Raw genomic sequence first — 18,958 nt, forward strand, 5'->3', positions numbered from 1 at the left:
AACTAAAGTCCCAACACATATGTGGAAAACTACAGCTTTTAGAAAACTCAGGTGATAGATATTGAGAGCTAGCTTTATCTTAGTAAATATGTTTAACTTATTATTGACAACTTACTTAATGTATATATTGTTTAAGTTTATATGTTAAAAGTGGCTTTAAATAATTGTGTGTGTGTATATACATATGTATATGTACATATATGTGGTTTCAATTGCCTCATATATATACATACATATATATATGTATATATATATATATGGTTACAATTGCCTTATATATATATATATATATATGACTTGTGAAATATCAGGGAATCTTAAAATAAGTGATTTTAGACTTACTAATTTAGTATAAGAATTACATTGACAAAAATAACTATAATATAAAGAGTTCATTCTATTGCCTGACACATTTGCTGATGGGCAGAGAAATTATTTATACTTCAGTAGAAAGTGAGATCCTTTGAAATATGATCAAAATGCAATGTAATAATTCTCAGAGAATCAATAAAAATAATTTTAAGATATTGAATGGCTTTCTGTTTTTACTTTCTTTACATAAGGAATTGTATTTTCACAGTTATCTATATATAAATATAAAACAATTTGAAGCCCACACTAACAGAAAGTCACTAAGATATTTTCCCACACTCTCTTGATGTATTAGATAATATACTGAAAATTTGCGTGGATATTATCCTTTTGAAAGTGAAGCACTCTAGAGAAATTTCATTTATTCCTATTTCTCACAGAGCTGACATTTGAAAGGAGTTTTGTCTGGAAACACACTGTCTTTAACATCTTCTGTCATGCTGACATGTACTCACTGAGGAGAAAAGGGAAAGCACCCGATCTTGGATATGCTTGGTCTTCACCCCATAAATGATGGGGTTAAGCATTGGGGGCACCACCACATAGAGGTTGGCCACTAGGATGTGGATGTGGCGAGGAATGGTTTTACCTCCAAAGCGATGGGCAAAAAATGAAAAGAATGCAGGTGTGTAGAACAAAAGGATAACACAGATGTGGGAGCCACATGTGTTGAGGGCTTTGTTTCTGGCAGCCCAGGAAGGGATTTGAAAAACAGTGCGAAGGATCATGGTGTAGGAAATAATGATGAGTAGTATATCCAGCCCAGTAGACAGGAGGGCCATAGTCAGCCCATATATGATGTTGACAGTGATATTGTCGCAAGCCAATCTGGCAATGCCCATGTGCTCACAGTATGAATGAGGAATTATGTGTCTCCCACAATACAGAAGTCGATATACCAGAAAGATGAATGGACCACAGATGAGAAAGCTTCTGACCACAGCTGCTGTGCCAATTTTGCCAATAACTGAGGAAGTAAGAATGGTGGTGTATCTCAGTGGGTAGCAGATGGCAACATAGCGGTCAAATGCCATGGCCAGAAGAATAGCAGACTCTGCCACAAAGATGAAATGTATGAAGAACATTTGGGACACACAACTACCAAAGGATATACCTCTGGAATGGAACCAGAAGATGGCCAGCATCTTGGGGGCTGTAGCTGTGGAGAGCAGGAGGTCTGCTAATGCCAGCATGGAGAGAAAAAAATACATGGGTTCATGGAGACTGTGTTCAGTCACTATCAGGAAGATCAGGAAGACATTGCCTATGACAGCCACAATATACATAGAACAGATGGGGATGGCTATCCAAGTGTGTAGATCTTCTAACCCTGGGATTCCAATCAGAATATACCACACATCCTGTGGATTGGTGTGATTGTGAAAGGAAGAGGCCACCTTCATTGTATACACAAGCTTTGGCTCTTTAACATGCACTACAGTGTTAACGATTGAGGAGTACAGCCAAGGCTGGATAAGGTCTCATCATATTCTTCCCCAATATTTGCATCTGTGTGAAAACATTAAGGAAAGTTAACTAGCCTAAATATGCACACATTTGATCAAGCATCTTGAAAAAATGGTTATCATTTAATAAATATTCAATATGTACTTTAACACCATATATATACATATATATATATATATATATATATATATATATATATATATATATATATATGCTTATACAACTCTTAGAGTGACCTACTAGAATGGTCTCTGTGTTAACTTATGGCATTCACACTATTATTCACATGGACAGAAAAGAAAGGGTCCATAAGCTTTGAGTCTCTTTCCATAGAACTCATTAAATCAAAACCTCAGGCAGAGAAAATTTTAGCTCTAATCTTAATCATCTTCCACTACTATATATCAAAATAAAACTAGACACAGAATACATATACCATAAAGTCTCTCACTCATCACATCCCTGAAGAAAACAGATATGAAATTGAGATTTGTACCTCATGAAATATAGTTTGATAAGGTAGATTTCAAGCATTATAGCATAGCATGCCCTCTTCTATGTTTAGTGATCAATGAATTGTTACTAAGTCTTGTATTAACCATTAAGATCACAAAAATGAAGTAAGTATACACCTATCTGCCTACTACCCAACTCTCAAAAATGTGAAAGACCAGATCTTACTGGGCTCTGAAGTGAACAAGACTACTATGTAGTCAAAAATTGTTTTTTCTAGTGTCAATTTAAGTTTCTATTAGAAATTAGACATTATACCTTTATATTACCAAGTACAGAACATAAGTAAATGAGGATAGCTATAAATCAAATAGATCCTATCACACAGTAAAGAGTGCATAGTTCTTTAATAAAAAGAAGAAAGGTGCCTTGATGGTTACAATTTTTACATGAGGAGATAAAAGAAAAAAGCCAATATATTGCCAGACTAAGGTACTAAGATAGTGAGTGCACATATACATGCATGTGCGTGTGTGTGTGTGTGCATGTGTGTAGATAACACAGCATAGCCATCAATATGAGATTACAAAATTATAGACAGCTCCAAAGTTCTCCCAGTCCAGACTGCAAAAAACTTTATTCCCAAAATGACACATGGACTTACAAAATGATTATCTCAGTCTACTCAATAAAGAAACCCTTTGCCATCTGTTCATCCAACAGGGAATTAGTACTGAGAAAATGTAAAGCGCTCAAGAAACAAAATATGGTAAAAGAAATTCATCAATTGAGTGTATGGGCTATTGGACTGAATAGACAGTGATCAACAGGGGAAAAGGGCAATGTTTAAGAAGGTGTTCTACATTCTTAGCCATCAAGAAAATACAAATGGAAACTGTTTTGAGGTTTTACTGCATCTCAGTCAGATAATTAAAACTATGACTTTCACAGGGAAGTGGATCACTTGTGACTATTATGTTAAGCAAAAGAAGCTAGAATCAGAAATACAAATATTGCATGTTTCCTATCATATATAGAATGTCAGTTTAAATTTGCAGATAGATGTATATATGCATATGATATGTAGGTCATCAAAATAGAGTTAGTATTATGAGAGAGGAGTAAGTGATATAAAGATAACAGAGATGGTGCTAAAAAAGATTGTGGAATAGCTATGTCATGAATATATATATACATATATATATGTTTATATATATATACATATATATGTATATATATGTATATATATATGTATATATATATATATATATATATGGAAACTTTTAGTAAGAGAAAAGGACCTGACTATGGGGGTGTTGTGGAAAACAGGGGATGGGAAGGAGAGTGGGGATGCTAAAGTATAATGCTATAGATAAAGCTGCATATAATGATATAGATAGTCAGAACTAAACATAATGGTATGCTTAGTAAATAAGTTACAATAAAACACATTTGTGTGTGTTTAACCAAAATGCTAACTAACAGAGGAGCAGATGATCTTTGTACCTTGATTCCACTACAATTGTGTCCTATCCACTATAATTGAGCATCCTAACTGTGCACCAAGGCACAGTATTGTCACCACCTTTCTTTGTTACTATGTGCAAAATTGCCTCCTTTATCAGATTGAAATATTAGGCACTGCTTATTTAATTATAGTTAAATATATAAGGCAGAATCTGCCTATATGATTTTAGTATAAGTTGGCATGAAGCTATTTACAAACAGTCGACATTCGTGGATCTGCTCCCTTCACATAAACCAACTGGTGAATGGGACTTAGCTGGGAAGCAGAACAATCTCCATTGAAAAAACTATGGTGTAAAGATGAAAGAGAGTCAAACAGATCCTTAAGATTTTCCCTTTTGGTGGTGACTTTTAGCCACCACTAATCTTTTATTTGTCTTTCACTGTGGGATTAAGATTTGTAATTACTTAAAATGTTGGTCTGTGCTCCTTGTAACATGCACTATGACTACATTGATTGCATAGTCTAGCTGAAGCTGCACATGACTGGACCTGAACACCATCAGGTGAGATACACTTGGCTGGGTGCAGAGACTGTTACTTACTTGAATTTTAATTCTCTTGCTGATAAATTACCTAAAAATTTAGCACCATTATAAGTCCATTCTCAAGTTAGCATTTTAGGACAATAACTACATAAATCATATGCATCTCTATTTATTGCAGTAACAAGTGACATTAGAGCACTCAAAAATTACCAACATTAATATTAAAATAATTGTTATTTAAACAAATTTAATTTTCTGGGCTTCAGATTAAATTTGTTTATAACATACTCCCCAAACCAAGATACATTATCTTACCCTGGCTATAACAATCTATAATCTAAAATCACCAATTGTTTTTATAATAGCCAGTGATGGAGGCATTGCTTTAAATTAGATTGCTGTTCCTACCAGCATAAGACCTTCATCACATTCACAGATAATTTCTCCAAGTCTCAACCTTTTAATATGCATCAAGACTGGTACCAGATGTTATCATGCTCGCTATATTTTATGAACATGTTCATGCATTCATTCATGAATATATAAGGTTTGTCTTTACTAAAATTTTTAAACAACTAAGCCTTTTTTAACCACCAGGAATTTATCGCACCTATACTCAATTACTGATAGAAAAAGAAGAGGCCATTGTATAAATACAATATAAATAGGGAAACATTGTGACTAAATCACTCAAAATAGAACTACACCACCATTGCAGCTCAACTTGACTAGATTTAGGTGTTGTACTCTATGGGTCCGAACGGCAGAAAACATGACTTAGGTTTCTCCTGTTATCTACTGCAAACTTCCTTTGAGCATAGCTATGTACTTACTTGTTTCTGTTTGAAATCTGAAGATATTTAACAGAAGAAAGAGTAAAAGCAAGGAGATTCCAAGAGCCTAAACAAGAAATCTGGAGCATTTATTTATACCTCTTTTTAGACATCTCTTGGGCCCTAGACATTTAGCCCAAGAGCATTGAGTTGTATCCTAGCATAGAAGAAATGCTCGGCACTGGCTCTTCTCTTGAGAACTTTCCTCCTCCACAGTCTGAGAACCATTTCTTCTGTTCAGTATTCCTAGGCACTAAAATTAACACATGTTCCAGTTTTCTTTGCATGTCAGAGATTTGTACTAGCACAATCATATCCTTCTTACTCCCTGGAGACACCTACTGTAACAGGGCTCTAAACACCATGGAGGACAGAAGTGCTGAATGAGTTTTTTTGAAGCCACTATAATGAGTTCTTTTTCATCACATCTTCCTTCAACTCTTAAGTCTCTTTGCCCTTACTGTTCCCTAGGGTACATGATAGGATTGCTCAGGATCAGAAGAGTCCAAAAAGGCAAAAAAAAAAAAAAAAAAAAAAAAAAAAAAAAAAAAAAAAAAAAAAAAAAAAAAAAAAAAAAAAGATATAGAAATCTCTTTTGAATTTTGAGTGATATTTTTATTATTTTAATTTCTTATTATTTAATTAATTAACAATTAATTAAGATATTGATCTTTGTTTTTGTAAAGTGTGTGTCTCTATGTGACTATATGTTACATGGAGGGTAGAGGTGTCAGGTTTCCCTGAACCAGGAGTTAAAGGTCATTATGAGCTGCTATTATAAGGCTAATGTGGATGTTGGGAACTGAACCCCAGGCATCTCTCTAACCCAATTATCTAGCTTTCTTATAAAGCCCAGGACAACCTGCTTAAAGATGGGCCCTTGGTGGGCAGGGCTGTTCTTCATCAGTTAACCATCAAGACAACCTTCCTGAGTTATGCCCACAGGCTAATTCCATCTAGTCCACGCCCCAATTGAGACTTTCTTCTAGAAAGACTCTACGCTGCTTCAGGTTGTCAGTTAAAGCTAACGGGGATAAACTGTATTACCATCTTTTTAAGGTAATTTCTCTAATGATCCTGTTGCATACCAGTAGGGGGCAGAAGTGTTCCATTGATTTTTTTCCCCCCTTTTCTTCAAAGATGCATGAAACAAGTCTGCTTCTAAATATGGTCAGTTCAACTAGGGATTTGCATAGCTGAAAACATAGATAAGAATCTCTTGCACGGTATATGCTGATACCAGACAGTACAGTTAACCACAAACTTAGAGACTTTGCTGTCAGTGCACATGGGTTGTATGCCTACTCATTTTATACATGCTCACTTTAGTTACTCATAGTTTCTCCATTATTTTATTCACTGCATATTTTATAAGATATGTATAAATAATATCCTAATCTTAAGTGAAATATAAAGTATTTTCTTTTAATATTATTTTCTATTTTTAATATAGTTTAAACATATTATTTTATTTTTATAATATATAGCAACATAATAAAGTATACATAAATAATACACCTATTTAACAGTGGCCATCTAAGGTTTCTGAGAAGCTGCCACCAAAATTTAAAATTATTTAAATGATATAAAATAAGAATGGTCACTCTTAAGTGAGTTTTGTTTTGTTCTTTAAATAATCTCCCATTATTTATGAAATCACAAAAAATAAAATCAATCATAAAGATGAGTATAAATCAATAAAGCAGAAAATGAAATGACAAATGAACTTATCTTTTAAATGTATTTCTAATAAATGTTTTTATGGAATACAATGTACCTGTACAAACTATAGAAGAGTCAGTCCAGCCAATTAACTTATCTACCACCTCACCAAGTTACCTTTTAAGTGATAATAAAGTCCATTCTTTGAAAGAAAATAGATGGAATAGAGCTCATCATGCTAAAAGATATGTCACATTGGAAGACAAGTGTGATATGTTTTCTCTTATATGTGAAACAGACAAAGTGGGATCATCAAAATGGAGTACTACAGGATTTAAAAGGGAATCTATATGCTACCATCCAGCACAATGAAAACAAGAGAGGAAGCTCCCAGGCAAGTTCCATTTCTCTATGACCTACAACTGGATGTGAGGTGTCTTCATCAAGAGATGTCAACATCTAAGAAGTAGCCTGCACTGGTGGGGGTGCTACTGTCTGTACTCCAGGTCTCTGACCAGTAACTTCTGCTTCTGACAGGAAAGCAGCCCACACCCGCACTGGAATTAATAATCTGTCTAATTTCATACCACAGATGATTACTACCTTTAATCCCACACATACTGTTAGATCCCTACAATCACAAAAATTCAGTCCAACTTAAAACATACAGACAGAAGGATTCATAGCCAAAGAGAGAATGTAGATTTATTTTCCTGGGCATGAGGTACCTTACATAGTAAAACAGTTTCTAGTTCCATCCATCTTGCTGAGATTTTCAAAAATTCATTTTTCTTTACAGATTATTAAAATATTAAAATAATTATGTATGCCACATTGTCATTATCCATTTCCCTGTCATTGGGCATCTCAGCTGATTCCATTTCCCAACTATTGTGAGTCAATCTGCAATAAATATTGATGTGCATGCATTCCTTTTGAGTGGTGCAGCTAGGTCCGAGGGTAGTTCTGGTTTGAGTTTTTGAAGAACTTGCCGGCTGGTTTCCATACTGTTGCACTAGTTTTCACTCCCATCAGTAGTGAACAGGGTCTTCCTTTCCGTACATCCTTCCTTGTGTTAGCCATCATTTGTTTTCTATGACAGATGGCTATTCTGGCTAGCATGAGGTGAACTCTCAAAGTAGGTTTGTTTTAAATTACCCTCGTGGCTAGACACACTGAATACTTTTAAAAATATTTGTAGGTCACTTAAATTATTTTTCTGTTGAAAATCCTCTGTTGAGTGCTACAGTCAGTTTTTGATGGGGCAAACCAATGATGACAGAAACAAGAGCAGGACTGACATAAACACACGTGTAAATCAACTGGCTAGAATAGTCAACCCAAAAATAAACACACACACCCATAGCCACCTAATGTTTTTACTGGAGAAAAATGCCAAAGCCCTCACTGGAGAAAAGATGGGTTCTCTTCAAATGGATTCAGGAAGCTGGATTTCTATGTGTAGAAGAAGGAAACCTGACCCCTCTCTTTCACACAGTGAAAAAAATCAACTTCAAATTTGCCAGACAGCTCAATGTAAATCTGGAAGCCCTGAAATCTCTAAAGGGAAGAGGAAACACTTCAAGAGACAGACGTTCTGAATAAGACTCTGGCTCCTCAAAACAAATAATGGGCAAATGAGCACTCATGAAATTTCACAATTTCTGTTTAGCAACAGAGATTGCAAATGAAGTGAAGAGGCAGTCCACGGACTCTGGGGAACTCTTTGCCAGCTGTACATCAGGCAGAACTATTAAAGACGAGCCATTTGGTACACAGCCTTGTCCTTCATCCATGAGTGGTCTCTTAAAGGGAAGATAAGATCAAGAACCTTCTGTATTGTTCCCATCCATTAAAAAATACCTCTCCAAAGAGATGATACTGGATTCCGAGCTCAATACTGCCCTCTGAGCCTGACTGAGAAGATGCATCAGATCTCTCAAAACTTGTGCAACTCACATGCTGGCTTGCTTTATGATCCTGTATACCCTTTCTGTTATTTGCATCTTGGTGAGGCATCCCTCACCCCTCTATTCTGCTATCATAGTTAATAAATACACTTTCCACTTTGACAAGCCCAGCGAGTAACAGCATCCAACACCCAGAAAGACATTTTTCTTGAAATAGTCAGAAAACCAGTGTGCTCTTCATCAACTCAGGCTAGATTAGTTGTGAAAGGTTTAATACCAGTCCCATGACATCCACGTATGAATGCTCTTTCTCATTTAATTACAAGAACTTGGTGGGTATATTTATTTTAATGTCACTCAAAACATCAGAAAATACTAAAAATCCTAGAATATTGTTAAACCTATTAAACAAATTTACAAGTAAAAATAATCTGAGGCCAATTCTTGCTCTAATTTGTTTAAATGCCAATGCATATATTTAATTGTTTGTATTGTGTATTAATATGAATAGTGATGCCGCTAGTGCAGTATAGTGGCTGCCTGAATGCAAGACTCATTTCCACATAAAGAATCCATTATACTTGGCTTTCAGATAAATGAGAAATTTTGTATTTCTATGATTAATCTCTTTCTTCTTCTTTACTCTCCTAAATAATATCAACGTGGGAATGAATAATCAGCTGGATACTACAGGTTTTGTCAAATCAGAACCCTAACACTTTTAGGCTAAATAGATCTTCATTAATGCTTATTAGTTAGGTGATCAGCAATGTTTAATGCACATTTCCTTTTCTTAGAATTACATTTAGAAGTTCTTGTGACATTTACAAATGGACAAAAAGAAGAGGGAAAATTTGAAAATTTGTATAATAAAAGCAACATGAGTTAATACGAGAGAAAATTAAAGTTCAATACCAAATACAGTTTTTCCCTATGATAAGCTCCTCCTTAGTTTAAAATGTTTGACATAAAACTGGCCTAAAAGGCATCCCCTTGAATCATGAAATTATGTGGCTTACTTTTCCTTTCTATTTGTGACCGAGATTTTTGATCCCCTGAGCTGTCAACATTCCGGTTTCCCTATTCTGTGTGGCTGATATTTCTATTTTAGGTTTCTCCCCTTTATTCTCTCCAGTACTTCAGGATACTGAATCAATAAATTCTGTCAGGGTGAAGTGAGTAGTGTTTTCGTATCAACACATCACCACATTGAGGACTGTCCTTGCTGATAAGGAAGAGTAGCTGTTTGGTGTGAAGTTGCTATTTCAATTAAAAAAATACATTTTGCCTACATTCCTGGGTTTTGAAGTATATATACCTATGAGAGGTGTAGAGAGAGAGAGAGAAAAAGAGAGAGAGAGAGAGAAAGAGAGAGACTTGCTTTCAGTTATACTCTTGGTGCAGTAAAACTCATGATAAGGGTCCAGTTGTTTTGTGTTGTTGTTGTTGTTGTTGTTGTTGTTGTTGTATTTCCTCCCAGTGTGAGTGCTTTTCATTTTTCTAACAATACATGAAGTAAGAGAACAGAATGTCTATTTCTAGTGCTGAATAAAGTTCAGTTCCCAAAACTGGCATCAGGAATTTCTGATTAAATCAGCCCAAGCACTGACAATAACCATTTGACAGAAAACCAAAGATAATACATTTTACAATAGTGGAGTTTATAGGTGGCACTCTTTTTTTTTTCTTGATATTTATTTATTTATTTATTTTTAAGTTTATTTTTATTAGATAATTTCTTTATTTACACTTAAATGACATCCCTTTTCCCAGTTTCTCCTCTGAAAAAAAAAAATCTATTCCCTCCCACCTCACCGCCTGCTCACCAATCCACCCTCTACAGCTTCCTGGCCCTGATATTCCCTTACACTGGGGCATAGAACCTTCACAGGACCAAGGGCCTCTCCTCCCCTTGATAACCAACTAGGCCATCCTCTGCTACATATGCAGCTGGAGCCAGGAGTCCCACCATGTGTACTCAGTTGGTGGTTTAGTCCCTGGGAGTTCTGAGGTTACTAGTTAGTGCATATTGTTGTTGCTCCTAAGGGGCTGCAAACCCTTTTAGCTCTTTGGGTCCTTTCTCTAGCTCCTTTGTAATGGCTTGAACTACCTCTTCTCAGTCTGTGTCTGTTGGTGGTCTTCTGACACCTGAAAGAGCAGGCCAGAGAGCTCAGCTGCTGTATGGTTGTTTATTCAATCTCCTTGGCAGGTTAGAAAATCTGCTTGTGTCAATTAGTGGAAGGTTGTGAAAATCATCAGTTCCACGTGAAACAAGAAGACATTGCCTCCAGAAAAACTGATTATAGCTTTCACAGGAGGTCCGCATTTTATAACTGCAGCTTACCTCTCTTAGCAGGAATGCACTTATTACCATTAGTTAATTTATTTATTCACTTTACATCCCAGTTGCAACCCCCTCCCCAGTCCTCCCCTCACACAGCCCTTCCCCCTACTCCTCCTCCCCTTCTTTTCTGAGAGAGCGGAGGCAACCCTTGGTATTTCCCCCACCATGGCAGATAAAGTGTTTGCATTTTTTTAACCCACTGTTCAGCTGGTCCCTGTCCCCACTGAACTGATGTTAGGGTGACTGAAGTTCTGCCACGTGTGAAAGCGCACACAGAATTTGATTGCTGGTTTGTATTTAGAGTCACTTCTTAACTGGGGGCTTTCTACTAAAGGGACTAAGTTCTACACAAAAGACATTATACTTTACCAAGTCAGTTTTTGTACTGTTGAATAAAGTGTGATAGGCTGATGATGAATGTGAATGACCTCCAGTAAAAATCACACAAAAAAAATCCTAAAATGTCTCACCATACCTATGCATAGTCATTGCATGCACTATTAGCAAAGACAGAAGAATGCCTCCTCTACAAAACTACCTTGAGAGACTAACAACATTAGCCTGCTAGCTACTAATCTATCTACAAAATATACATATAAACAGTTGCTTCTGCTCAACATATGTCTTTTGCATCCCTAATAACTAATGTTCTAAAAGAATACAGTGATATCTCTTGGTGCCTTTTGATTTGCATTTCCCTAATATTGAGTTTCTTTTCTTTTTTTTAAAAAGTATTTATGTATGTATGTATGTATTTATTTATTTATTTATCTCAGGTTTTCTTGAGACAGAGTTTCTCTGTATAGTCCAGGCTGTTCTGGAACTCACTCTGTAGACCAGGTTGGCCTTGAACTCAGAAATCTGCCTGCCTCTGCCTCCCAAGTGCTGGGATTAAAGGTGTGTGCCACCACTGCCCGGCTGAGTTTCTTTTCATAAATGGGTGAGAAATGTGTGTGACTTCTTTTGAAAAAAAAATCTGTTTTATTCCGTTTTGTATTTCATGTTCTTTCTAGTGGGTTGCATGGGTTCCTTACATACTTTGCATAGTAATCCTTTGTTAGATATTAGTTCACAAATACTTTCTCCGATTTTAAATTTACTTTCATTTTTGTTGATTACTCTCTATGCTATGCAGAATCTTACTTGTTCATATTTGTCCTTCTTGTCAATACTTTTGTGGTAGATCTTTCTTTAAAATGTTGGGTTTTGCTGTTGTCTATTAAATCAAACCCCTCACTGTGTATCCTAGGCAGACATTGTAGTTGCTCCTCAGCTTCTTCAGTGGTAGCATCACACGCATGCACTACAAACCTGCTTCAAAGCCAGTATTAATAAACTTTACCCTTCATTTTATTCTAGATATTTTGCACTTTTGGATCTTAAGGCTTTGGTTTGTTGTTTAGTTTAAGGCAAGAGTTCCAAGTTAATTTTGTTTTGATGGCTTTCCTTATAATCTCATAATTGATCTCTAATTATTCATATGTATCACATGTATTACTCTAACAACATTGCCTTGTAGTTGAGGATAAGGAACACTTGAAACTCTTATTTTGCCTCCAGAATTTAGCATGACCTAAATGCCTAGATTGGGGAACTGTGAACATGAAGTATTACCAAGAATAATACAAACAATTACAAAACTAGGAAGGAAAAAAAAAAACAGAAACCAGTTCAGAGAGAGTCCAATCTCCATTTCCTTAGTGGATAGTCAAGACAGACAAACTCGGAGAAATGGACTTCTGTTTGCTATGAGCCCATGAAAGCTTCATAAGTTAGCAAGGACTATCAAAGAAGAAAACATTTCTGCTCATATTCTCCATAGTCCATATTTATCCCCTATTAATACCTCCTGCCCTCTAAAACAAGCTGTATGTATAGATTCATTATCATTGTTAATGGGAGAGGCTGGGACAAGGACTCAAGAGGTCCTGGGTTTCCTCTTCAAGCATATCTCTGTAACACAGTGGTGTTTGCTAAGATAAAAGAGGTCAGGAGAAAAATGAAAAATGTTCATTAAAAAGCAAGGAAGACACCCTTTAAGAGTAATGGACACTTGAGGCAAGAGAAATTACTTAAGTCTCTGAGGTACTGGGCAACAAGCAAAAAAATCAAGGGACATTTGTGAGAAAAATTAGAACAATACCAAAACTATAAAACAGAAAACTCTATGCTGTAAATTAAACCCTTACTTGACTTCTTTTCTGAGAAATGGGTGTCAGGGAAGGTTGCCCACACAATAGCCACTTACTATCTCACCACTTCTCACAAAACACCAGAAGTCAATTAGCATAAAGTCAACTGAATCCCTTGTTTCTGAACTCTGACTTCTTTTGCACTTTATTCTTGAATTAACTTTTGCCCTCACTTCCCTTTCTCCAGCATGTCCCAACTGCTTTTTTTCATAAATGCTTAATCCTTCCAAGAAACACAAGTAATTAAAACACACCATGGAGATGACAATAAATATCATTTATTAGGTAAAAGCTAGATGTCCAAAGGCCTTCATCATTTTCCCCACAATTGACAGTTGTTCTCTAGGGGACATATAACCTTTGTGCATAGACAACAGCAGGAAGGGGGCTTAGTGGTACTTGTGAGCCAGGGCATTGGCCACTCCAGCCACCACCTTCTGGAAGGCAGCCTGTGCACAGGGGGTGAAATCCTTGCCCAGGTGGTGGCCCAGCACAATCACGATCATATTGCCCAGGAGCTGTGGGAAGATGGGAGAGACATCAACATGAAGTAGAGCAACAACATGAGACACTGAAGGCTCATTTGAAATGGAATTTATAGTTATAGTCTTAAAAGATAGGCAGAATGGCAGCTGGGTTATACTGGTCAATTGTGATTAGAATTATTCGATGAAATACAAAATTTATATGCAAATATACTCTCCCTTATCACCCTAACCTAAAAGCCAATTATTGCTCTATTATACATTAGAGCTGTGTAAAGAATCAGAGAATCATTTACCTTTTTGTCGTCAGGGTAAGTAACCATGAAATATTCGAAAGAAAACAGAAAGTAGATAAAAGATGCACGTTAAAACTGCAGCTGAAAATTAAAAGCTTACTGAAGAAAAAGGAAATGACAACACAGAAGAATAGAGAGGTAGCAGCGATTGTGAGTAGAAGATAAAATAACTGGCCTCCTGTCAACACTTCACAGGTCACATCCACACACCATCATCAAAAGTGCTCCCTAGAATCGCTTCCCCTTTCCTTCTGATAGGAGGTGAACAGAATAGCCAGGGGAAGGAAACCCAGGAGGTGCCCATCACACTCACCCTGAAGTTCTCAGGATCCACATGCAGCTTGTCACAGTGGAGCTCACTGAGGCTGGCAAAGGTGCCCTTGAGGTTGTCCAGGTGTTTCAGTCCGTCATTGAAGGCGTTTATCACCTTCTTGCCGTGGGCCTTCACCTTGGGGTTGCCCATGATAGCAGAGGCAGAGGATAGGTCTCCAAAGCTATCAAAGTACCTCTGGGTCCAAGGGTAGACAACCAGCAGCCTAAAAAGACAGGGAACACGAAAGTTAGTGCCTGCTGGAAGGCAGACCTCTGTCTCCAGGCACCCAACTTCTACTTGTGAGCTGCCTTGTGACCTGGATACCAACCTGCCCAGGGCCTCGCCGCCAACTTCATCGGCATTCACCTTTCCCCACAGGCCGGAAACAGCAGCCTTCTCAGCGTCAGTAAGGTGCACCATGGTGTCTGTTTCTGAGGTTGCAAGTCAACACAACAGTATCAGAAGCAAATGTAAGAAGCAACTGGTCCTGCTCTGCTTTATATGGCCAACTCTAGCTCCTGCTGACTCTGTCCTGTGTGAGCAGATTGGCCAACGCCAGGGTGTGGCTCTCTGCAGGGTGAGGCTTCAGAGATGACAGCCATACCTACTCAGGGTGGCTGTGGCACAGGCTTAGGCATTTGAGTTCTGGGCCCCCACACTGAATAGTGTCTGTTCTTATCCTTGCAGTAAACTCTGCTTCTAAAACATCTTCTTTAAATATTACATTTATGAATTCTTGCATCAATAACATAGTTTGTTAGATATTACCTCTTCAATATTGTTTACTACACAAATGAAAAATTGAAGCATATTATACATAAAAAATTTGCCTGTTGTTTTGATTTGGTTTTTTTGGGAGGGGGGTTGATTCTTTGTTTGCTTGCTTTTAGTTTGAATGCATGAGAGGATCTCTTCTCTTATGGAACATAAGAAAAGAAGACAAAATAATCATTCTCTTGTTTTTCTAAGTCTATTTTTCTACATGTTTTGAAGAAAATTTCAGGTAGGTAAATAAATATATTCATTTATTTCATATTGCTTTGTTTGTTTCCTCCATCCTCACTTCCCTCTCTCCCACCCTTCCTCCCTTCCTAACTCATTGTGAGCCCATGTGAGCCTAGGCTTACTTGTTTAGTCAGTCCGTTCTGGCGGAGTCTTCTACTTCTGGCTTCTATAATTCTTTCTCTTCCTTTTCCTTGTGATCCTGTTCTGTTGCCTCGTGTTTGGCTGTGAGTCTCTGTATCTGCTCCTATCAGTTGCTGGATGATGCCTCTCTCATGATGACTGAATTGGGCACAAATCAATTTCTGAGTGTATGAGAATCCCATAGCAATCATTTCATTGACTGTTTTAAAAAGGTTTTCCCTTCATGTTTGGTTCTATCCTAGGTCTCTGGGATGACTACTTCTGGCTTTTACTTCCTGCCTGAGTTTTATGAAGATTTTACTATGCTTGGGAATATAAGCTTAAGCTTCTTGAAATGACTCTGGAGTAGCTCGGTTTCTGGCCTACAAGCCTGTGATGCTTTGGGACTTCCCCAGATGTGAAGAGGTCTCAGTACCTATGCACAGTTCCCTGTGCAGGAAAATGTCGATGGACATAAGAGAGCATTTACACTCAGCCTTGACACAGCAAACCATCGCTACAAATCCATATATACATGCACTAACAACTGATGGAAAGAGAATTCAAAGGAAAGTTGTAAGAGTTCTTTGAGATTGTTTGGGGATGGAGAAAAGGAAGAAACATTATAAATAAATTATAATCTCAAAAACAAAGAAACAAAAGCTATTAAATAAACATACCATATTCAGTGTAGTTTGTCAGTTATACATTTCAGTATATAACAGGCAGAATTACTATGAATGTACTCTTACACACTGAGCAGTGTTACTTTCTGTTTAGCAGGTAAATAAAAAAAAAAACAGTAGGAACACAGTATAGATATAAATAAATCTATACAAATTAGAATCTCCAAAAGCCCTCACAACTTCATGTATGACAGGAATGGTAGCAAAGGATCAGTTCTGCTCACTGTGAAGGCTCCTGGGATGGCTTCTGTGTGCTACTTCACTGAGTACTAGTGCATATAATTTAGAGCTGCAATATGGTTGATGGCACTACTTCTTAGAGTGAAGTCCAGCCACAAAAGTGTTAAGACCACCTAAGCACTGCTGTGATTGCAGAATGAAATGGCCATATCAGCCTAATTCGCCCTTGTATGTATAATGGGGACTATAAGGTAGATGAGTCTTGGGTTTTCGAAAGGTTCAGTCCTGATCATGATTTCTTTTTAATATTTTTATCAGTGTGAAATGGCAATAAAAATTGTTAACTAGCCTAAACACATACCTACATCAAAGAATTAACTCCTTCATCTTGAAAATGTAATTATCACATTATAATTGATTAAAATGTTTTGTAGCACATTATATGTAAAAACTTACAAAGTCTTTATAATAAGGTTTTGGACAGAACTATAAATTAGCTTATAACACTGCCACTCCTTATTCCTAAGGAGAAAGTCCCATAGACTTCCCGGTTCTCATCACAGATCATCATAGATTCAACAGTTAGGCAGAGCTGTCTGAAAGCTGTGGTTTTAATCAAGATGTCTACTTACTAATGTTTTTAAAAACAAGAACAAAAACTTCCAGACAAATTAGACCACCATATTTTTCAAGGATTATATCTTCAGAAAAATATATGACATTTATATCTGCTGCCTATGAGAGAACAGTAGATCGATCAGTTTGGTAGCCTCATCCATCAAGGAAATTCAAACTAAAACTAGTTAGAGTTCTATACCATCTCAGAATGGCTGTCATCAAGACAAGCAATGACAGCAAATGCTGGGAAGAAGATAATGAATGAGAAATATTTGCATGCTAATGGTGGGAATGTAAACTAATGTAGGCACTATGAAAACAGTTATGAAACCAACAAGAATATAAACACAAATTTACCAAGTCAGCTGTGCTGGCATATTCTATAATCCCTGAACTCTGAAGGCAGAAACAGGAGGGGGAAGTATTGTGTCATCTGCAGCTACATACTTAGTTTGAGGCTAACCTGAATCACAATATTTTTGTCTCAGAGCACCTTTCACATTATACTTAAAAGAATATAAGTCAGCATAATACATATATACTTACATGTTAGAATTATTGGTTCAATCAAGAACAAGCCTAAGTGTCTATCAACAAATGTGTAGATATATATTGTCTCACATATACACAGTAGACTTTATTTAGATGGAAAGAAAATAAAATCATTGTATTCATAGAGAAATGGAAGGAACTAAATATATCTATTTGAGGCAAAACAGTCTAAACTAAAAAGGGCAAATGTTGTATACTTTCTATGATATGTGGAGTAGGTGTGTATATGTGTACGTGTGTCTGTGGGGGGGTCAAAAACATAGAAAGTGTCTGTGAGAGAGAAGAGAGATTTATATAATGGGAATTGGAGAAGTGCTAGAATCCATATGTCAAAAATCATGAAGAACTATGTGGTTAAAAAAAAGAAGGGACAGGAAGGACAGATAAAGTAGAAGTTTTACATTCAGAGGAAGAAAGTCTGATCCAAATAAAATTCAATTTTAATTCCTTACCCAGCTTGTTCTTACCTTTTGTTGGCATGAAGTTTTTTAAAAGTATCAGAATAAAAAGTTATAATATTGCATTATGTATCTTTTTCACTAGAACAAACCCATTCACTATTTGACCTTTTTATATATAGCTAAGATTCTTCAAGATTTTTTTTTTACCTTATTGGTTTTATTTAGTATATGGGGGATGGAGGAATAGATGAGGCATGTAGAAAGACCAGAGGTCCATCCTCAGGAGTTGTTTTTCTCCTCCAGGTACATCTTAGAAATCAAACTAGAATTTTCAGTCTTAGTTGCAATTTCCTTTACCCAACAAGCCATCTCAATGGCCAAATTTTTTACTTTTTAACATTCCATTATTATACTTGAGAGGGAAAAATGATTACTTGGAGTAGGTTTGCTACAGGTCCATGACAGAGCCATGTACATGAGTACTCATCAAGGCTGGGATTGGCAAACATGACTTCATGAGTTTACTAGAGAAGCAAAAAAAAAAAGAAGTAGAAGAAGAAGAAGACAGGTCATGTAAAGAAGCAAGCAGAGAGAGACAAGGAAAGAATACAGGTTCAGGTGTCCTCTGAGTTTTGCTGGTAAGCCTCAGTACTCCAACAATCCCCTCTTTGTTTGGGTGTTACTGTAACAATCACCATATCTTAAAAATTACTATGACTATAGACATGGAATCTAGATTCCAATGATATGCCATGGTAGATGTCGTGACAAAAAAAAAGTCAGAAAGCTGCAATACTAGGAAAAGGGTTGGGGGGTAATGTAAAGTGAGTAGAACAAAAAGGAAAAAAAAAGAAAGAAAGTAAGGAAGAAAGAAAAAGAATGAAAGAAAAGGAAATAAAGAAAGAAAGGAAGGAAGGAAGGAAGGAAAGAAGGAAGGAAGGAAGGAAGGAAGGAAGGAAGGAAGGAAGGAAGAAAATAAGAAAGGAGAGAGTTAGAGAAAGGACCAATGGAGCTGAGGGGTTTGCAGCCCCTTAGGACTAACAACAATATGAAC

The 18,958-nt window shown here is 36.7% G+C and overlaps 2 protein-coding genes across 2 annotated transcripts; both read right to left on the minus strand.

Annotated features, from left to right (window-relative positions):
- Positions 1-712: 712 nt before the first annotated feature.
- LOC116100724 (olfactory receptor 52Z1) lies at positions 713-5,210 on the minus strand. Its single transcript, XM_031384462.1, has 2 exons — positions 5,141-5,210; positions 713-1,881 (listed from the first exon to the last, which is right to left on the minus strand). The coding sequence occupies exon 2, from the start codon at positions 1,773-1,775 to the stop codon at positions 795-797; it is 981 nt and encodes a 326-aa protein (XP_031240322.1). The 5' UTR covers positions 1,776-1,881; positions 5,141-5,210; the 3' UTR covers positions 713-794.
- Positions 5,211-13,504: 8,294 nt separating this feature from the next.
- On the minus strand, positions 13,505-14,831 carry LOC116102707 (hemoglobin subunit beta-1). Its single transcript, XM_031387695.1, has 3 exons — positions 14,671-14,831; positions 14,343-14,565; positions 13,505-13,766 (listed from the first exon to the last, which is right to left on the minus strand). Exons 1-3 carry the CDS (start codon positions 14,760-14,762, stop codon positions 13,638-13,640), a joined length of 444 nt encoding a protein of 147 aa, XP_031243555.1. The 5' UTR covers positions 14,763-14,831; the 3' UTR covers positions 13,505-13,637.
- Positions 14,832-18,958: the final 4,127 nt, after the last annotated feature.

The sequence above is a fragment of the Mastomys coucha genome, unplaced genomic scaffold (assembly GCF_008632895.1).
Source record: "Mastomys coucha isolate ucsf_1 unplaced genomic scaffold, UCSF_Mcou_1 pScaffold21, whole genome shotgun sequence".
Classification (NCBI taxonomy): domain Eukaryota; kingdom Metazoa; phylum Chordata; class Mammalia; order Rodentia; family Muridae; genus Mastomys; species Mastomys coucha.